Source organism: Bidens hawaiensis, unplaced genomic scaffold, assembly GCF_021521415.1.
Source record: "Bidens hawaiensis isolate Kalapana, Puna unplaced genomic scaffold, B.hawaiensis_p1.1 tig00040690_1, whole genome shotgun sequence".
Lineage (NCBI taxonomy): Eukaryota > Viridiplantae > Streptophyta > Magnoliopsida > Asterales > Asteraceae > Bidens > Bidens hawaiensis.
Genome location: NW_027497199.1, coordinates 53,895 through 60,244, shown reverse-complemented (window position 1 = coordinate 60,244; position 6,350 = coordinate 53,895). Strand labels below are relative to the sequence as shown.

At 32.6% G+C, this 6,350-nt stretch overlaps 2 protein-coding genes across 2 annotated transcripts; one reads left to right on the top strand and one right to left on the bottom strand.

The window, feature by feature from the left end:
- Positions 1-2,176: 2,176 nt before the first annotated feature.
- On the top strand, positions 2,177-3,775 carry LOC143592326 (uncharacterized). Its single transcript, XM_077072270.1, has 6 exons — positions 2,177-2,212; positions 2,658-2,720; positions 2,803-2,850; positions 2,926-2,979; positions 3,101-3,158; positions 3,598-3,775. The coding sequence occupies exons 1-6, from the start codon at positions 2,177-2,179 to the stop codon at positions 3,642-3,644; spliced, it is 306 nt and encodes a 101-aa protein (XP_076928385.1). The 3' UTR covers positions 3,645-3,775.
- Positions 3,776-4,250: 475 nt separating this feature from the next.
- Positions 4,251-5,576, bottom strand: LOC143592332 (thaumatin-like protein). Its single transcript, XM_077072274.1, has 2 exons — positions 5,490-5,576; positions 4,251-4,924 (listed from the first exon to the last, which is right to left on the bottom strand). The coding sequence occupies exons 1-2, from the start codon at positions 5,557-5,559 to the stop codon at positions 4,251-4,253; spliced, it is 744 nt and encodes a 247-aa protein (XP_076928389.1). The 5' UTR covers positions 5,560-5,576.
- Positions 5,577-6,350: the final 774 nt, after the last annotated feature.

Below are 6,350 nucleotides of genomic sequence, written 5' to 3'. Positions count from 1 at the left end.
TCCTATCATATACACTGTGTTATATATGTAAAAAAAAAAATAAAAAAGAGATGGGTAATGAGATTGTGATGGACTGACAAGGAATAGAACTGATATTCCATGTTACCAAGGTTTGAATCCTGCCCCATCGTTTAGTGTCGGTGACACCAGGTGATGATAAGAGATTAGGCGAGTAGGTGTTGTTTACTAGTTGAATCCTTAAACTGAACTAGTTTTATTTCGTCGTACTATCGTGCTTTCAGGAGAATGTTCACGAGTGTTGGCCTTAGGTGACGGTTTTCCCAATATCGGAAGTCGAGTGTATCCTGATATGGTGAATTTAACCGGTAGCTCGTTTAGAGAATAATAATAAAAAATAAAAAAAAACATGAAGAAAACGTGCGTAATAATTTACTTAGTTACCTACCAATTAAATTAAAATAAAATCTTGTTATTGAATAATAATAATAATAATAATAATAATAATAATATACTTGGTTGTCCAACAACTTGTTCTCCTCAATCGGAAACCGCCTTCGTAATCGGTAATTTATTATGTTTTATTTCAATCAGATCTTAATTTAATAATTATTTTATTATCTCAATCGTTGATTTGAAATCGGCGTATTTGTTTGATGCTGTGATTCAACGATTAGTTGAATATTGGTATCTCAATCGTACGTTGATATCCAATGATTTTGTTTGCAGTTTCGATTAGAATTCGCTTTGTTTTCGTTGTAGAAGCTAAAACTGTAATTGATATCATATTATTATTGTTATTATTATTGATAGGTTTGTTAACGGTGAGCCCTAGTTGCTTCAAATCTATGCTCGGTGTGAACGAGCCGAGCTTGAATTAGCCTCGTTTAGGGCTCTAGTTTTAAAGCTTGAGCTCGGCTCTGGCTAGACTCGTTTATTATCTATTAATAATTGTTGTACTAATATTTATACCTATTTTTTTATGTAACATAATACATATTATTTACCTATTTTTTTTCACAATTTGCATAAATATTAAGAATTACAAAATAAATGTATATCTAGTAAATTAAATAAGTAATAGGCTTGCGAGCCAGCTCACGCTCGACAAGTGAAGCTCTGGCTAGTTTATTAAACAAGCTTATTTTTAAGCTCAGCTCGATTTGAATTTTTAATGAGCCGATCTCGAGTAGCTCACGAGCGGATTGGCTCGTTCACACCCCTAGTTCGATGATTTTGTTTGTAAGTTGTTACATATGTTATTGCATGTATTTGGCTAATTTCTGTTCTAGGTATTTAATTCTAGTGAGTTGAATTTTAGACATTTAAAATTGATAGAATGGTCTCTATTATTGCCTGTCGGTGTCTATCCTTTTGTATATGTTTTTAAGTACAAAGGGATTGAAAAATAAAAGACAGTGGAAAGTACGTAAATCGTGTATTAAGAGGTCAAATGAAGGTGCTTGTGACATATGTGTATGCAATGTTAGAATAATTTAAGTTTTAGAGGACTTCGCAAGTGTGTGATAGATGGTGTCTTGCCTTTTTAGGATTTCATAATGTCTTCTTTCAATTTGTATGCGTTCATTTTCATTAAGATAGCTGTAAACTTTTAATCTTGCAAACCATTTGTCAAATTCTATTAACTGAAACGGGTGTGTATATGTATGAGCTCTGTTAGTTAGAACCAAAAATGTCTGTTTAAGATTTTTGTCAACAACTACATGCGATTACTGCAATATCTTGTCAACAACTACTGCAATATCTTGGGCCTTATCACTTATGTTTCTTTAACAGATATTTTTTATAGTATCATTCATTGTTCTTTCTTTTCTTTCTCAAACTTATGACTTTAATGCATACCTTAATAGTAAAACCGTCTTTGTTAGTGGAACGAGATGATCATATATAAGCTTGGTTTGTGGTGATATAAACTATATGCTTATAAGTACTTGAATACTACCCATAAATACCATGTTATATACTAATCATTACAAAAGGTGTTTTCTTATTGTTGGTTTGTTGCTGACATCTATCTTCTTATCATTTGATTGGAACTCAAAACTGTACAATTGTTTAATCTTCCTATAACTTTCTCTTATTACCACTTTGATATGGATTCAAATATGTACATTGAGCATGCACCTAATAATTCATTGATATTAAAAATGTGTTGTTTTTATTGCAGCTTGCGTATACTTACTAGTATAAAGAAATAATGGACGAGACATCTAAGGTTTCATCAGTTCAGGAGGTAAGATTCCGAAGAAGTTCAAAGTTTTTTTATGTTTTTTTATATAATAAACGAATGAACATGAACAAAAAAATTATTCGTGTACTTCAGCGAACAAACATGAATACATGTCTCGTTCACTCATTTATGCCGTGCATGTCCGCTTAGATTCATTATGTTCGCTAGTTTAAATAACTTTTTAGGCCCACTCTCGTTCTACACATTACTTTTAACTAACTTAGCTCAGTTATGCTCGTTCGTTGACGCTTGTGAACCATTCGTTGACGCTTGTGGACCATTCGTTTACACAGTTAACAAGTGAACACGAACACCTTCATTTTCTTAACGAATGAACACAGACAAGAAAACCTATTCGTTTAACTGTTTCTGTTCTATCATACGGTTCATTTACAAGCATATGTATCACAAATAGTAACCATTATGTTTATTACATTTTGCTTTTTAGGAGGAAGTTATTAAGAAAAAGTACGGAGGCATTGTTCCAAAAAAGCCCCCACTTATTTCTAAGGCAAGATTCGTAACTTTGTAGACTATGGGATTTATTGTAATTTTAACTGTTGGCTTCAAATAAGATATTGAATTCATTTTAGGATCATGAACGGGCTTATTTTGATTCAGCTGACTGGGCTCTCGGAAAGGTGTTGTTTAAATTAATATACCAATAATATAGTTTGTATATCAACGGACCTAAAATATATTGTTAATTTTGACAGCAAGGTGTAGAGAAGCCCAAAGGACCTCTCGAGGCGCTTCGGCCCAAACTGCAAGTAAGTGAATCTTGCTGTGTTATTACAAATTGCTTTATGTTTCTTGAAGTGATATATATCTATATTAAATTATATTTTTAAGCGAATTTTCGTTTACTTATTTGGCCCTGTTACCATTCAGCCAACTCAACAACAAACGCGATACAGGAAATCACCTTGTGCACCCGCAGATGGTGAAGGTACGTGTGTTAAAGTTTGACTTGCAACACCTGACCTTTTACATTAAAAAAAGTTTAGAAACCATTTAACATTAATCTGCTTGCTGATAATTAGAAAATTTATATAATGAAAAATTATTCTGAAACTGGGTTGGGTAGGTTTACTAGAAACAATTTTTGTCCATTTTTTAATAATACTTGTTGTTATGCATAGTTACCACGTTAACTATGATCACAAAATTTATATTGCTAAAACAAAATTTTCTATAAAAAATATAATGATGTAGAAGGCTGTATGCACTACAAATACAATATAAGCAACTTTCAAACCATTCCACTAATTTTTCATGGTAACTAATGGTATACATAACCCTAAATCGGCTCATGTGGGCCAAAACTTCATGTTTTTTTTAAACCATTTGGAGACCAAGCTTGGCTAATTTATTTGGTGTTTAAATAGATGGAAATGGTACACCATCATCAGAAGACACAGCCATGACTGAATGAGAAATTGGTGATCTCATGAAACTTGTTATTAATTCTCTCTTTTTTCGGTTTCATGATTAACTACATGCACTGCAACATATTATGATACATATATGCAATCTGCATTTTTTTTCCCTTTGAATGTTTTTGTTTCTGTTTTCTATTCTACTTCAAGCTATATTTCAACTAGTTTTCCACTGGGATGAATGCTCTGCTACTTTATAATGCTCCGAATTGGCTTGACTTTGACTTTTATTTCCTAACGAAATCGTGAACGCTAAGCTTGATATAAAGTTATAAGCACTATCCTGATGCAACCAAACATTAACGATGCATTTCTCTGTAGCTTCATCTAAGTTATAGTTTGAAATGATGACAATAAGATTTTGTAATAAAATGAATTCTTTGAGAGAGTGATAAAATAAGTTTAGTTGTTTAAAATTCTAGTGATTAGGAAGTAATAAGTTAGGATAATAATAAGTTAGGATCCTAAAAATAACAAAGAAATCATAACATTTAAATGCAATAACTAAACATTAGATTATATGAGGTTAACTAGAAATTAAGGCCAACTACAAATATTATCACCAAATTATCTCTCAACCACCATTCAACGCATGCTATCGATCATTCTGGAGGGCAAAACGTGATAACATATCGCGAGGCCCGACATTTATTAAGACTCGCAGAGTCATCAAATGCGTAACTATACGCTTTTGGGCATATTGCCTTGAAAAGATGCGCAAACAGTGTTGGTTTACATGTGTTTGGGTTTGCATACGCGCCTGTACAACAATATTTTGGTGACATCATCGCCAAACATGCACTCTTACACCCGACAACCCGACCGCCAACCTTCACCTCAAGTGCAGATGGACAACACAAGTTTAGATCAACCTCACACGCCGCCCGACCGCAACCGACACCACCACCAACCGGAGCCATTGCCACGGGAATATTAAACCCATCTACCAAACTCACATCATAGAAATGCAAGGGTGAACTTGATGACCCAAGTGTCATTTCCACCACGGTTGCTGGCGGCTCGCCACCGCTTCCCTGGCAATGTAACTGGTCGGAGCAACCACCAGTGACACATTGACCTTTACCGTTATTGTTGAAATAACAACCTTGCCTTGCCCATATTCTCCCGGACCATTTATCTTGTACATCAATGACTACTTCCTCCGCGCTACCCAATCGAAAACCACCATTTTTCGGGCTCGGGTGGCCGGCACCGCCTTGTAGACCGGGCCATATGGTTTCCCTGCAATTGTTGACCAGAATCAACTGAACCCCATCTGCAATATGTCATTATGTTAAAAAGAACATCTAAAAGTTGAAACAAATAGATTTGTACATAATTCCTACAAAATTCAAATCATAATATATTTTCAGAAAAAAATGAATCATAATCAATAATAAAAACTATTTATATTAATAATAAAAAGTAATATTAATAATACTACTAAATATATGAAGTTAATAATAATGTAATAATAATAATAAATGAAAAATAAAATTTTTGACAAAAAAAAAATAAAATGTATTAAAATGAAAGGTTTTATATAAAATTTAAATTCCTACTAAATTCCAAATAAACTGAACATAACTATAAATAACAATAGCAATAAAATTTAAAAAATAACGTTCCTGATAATAATAATAATAATAATAATAATAATAATAATAATATGACAAATATATATTCAAAAGTAAAAATTTTATCAGAAATTTGTAGGAATTTCTCGGCATTTTTTTTTCGCCGGAAATTTTGGTTTGAAAATGTAATTGCTAGAGTTAATTATATATATGCAAAAAGATGAAGATTGTGTTTGGAGAGATTTGAGGTTTGCATGGAATTACTTGAAGTGAAGATACATAGGAGCATGCACATGAGTACTAGAATGAAGGGAGAGTACGATGATGTCGCCATTGTTGTTGCTATGGTTGTGTGTGATGTGATGTGATGTGATGTGATGTGTTGGGTTTATAGTGTGTGTGTCACTTTCACTTTGTGGGAGTCAAAAAGATGGTTATAGATAGATGCATTGCTTCCGTGGGAGGGCTGTTTTTGCATTATCTAAAGTTACAAAAAGAAAAGCCTATAATACTATGATATCCACATCATATATGTTATGTATTAAAAATGTTACATTTGTGTTCTTTATAACCTTTATATCAAATACCAATAATAAGATTCTCTTAAATGAGTTTATAATTTATTCTTTCAAGCCCAAACAACGTTGTAACTAGGGATGTGCTTTGTCTTTGTTTAATCCTTTCATTTGTGATATGTCTTTGTTTTGCTAGAATTATCAATACCGAATTGGATTCCCCATCCGTTCCTTTTCATTAATCAATTTCCAGTTCAGTTGTAATTGGAGAGTTAACCCTTCTCGAAATGGGTCCCCTATTCTTCGCGTTTTTATTAATCAAATTCCAGTTCGTAACTGTATTATGTTTTAAAGCATAGATTTATAATGGTTGTTTCTGAAACAGAAACAAGATGTGCTAACCTAACGATGAGACTAGATTTATATTTTCTTAAAAGAAATGAAAACATAATATTATCTTGGCAAATGGACTATTTATTGAAGTATACATGCAGAAAAAGGTTAGAAATTTTTTAAGCCGGTAAGGTATATTTATTTTATTTTACAGAACTTATTCAAAGGAATAGAGGATGCATATTATTTAAAGTAACTTAAAAGTGAAAGTGGTGGT

Bases quoted from the DNA above. Each gene is read 5' to 3' on its own strand.
- LOC143592326 (XM_077072270.1), top strand. From the start codon at position 2,177: ATGGACGAGACATCTAAGGTTTCATCAGTTCAGGAG. The intron at 2,213-2,657 runs GTAAGATTCCGA...TTTGCTTTTTAG, and splicing joins AGGTTTCATCAGTTCAGGAG to GAGGAAGTTATTAAGAAAAA. The intron at 3,159-3,597 runs GTACGTGTGTTA...GTGTTTAAATAG, and splicing joins TGCACCCGCAGATGGTGAAG to ATGGAAATGGTACACCATCA.
- LOC143592332 (XM_077072274.1), bottom strand. From the start codon at position 5,559: ATGGCGACATCATCGTACTCTCCCTTCATTCTAGTACTCATGTGCATG. The intron at 4,925-5,489 runs GTAATTCCATGC...GACATATTGCAG, and splicing joins CCTATGTATCTTCACTTCAA to ATGGGGTTCAGTTGATTCTG.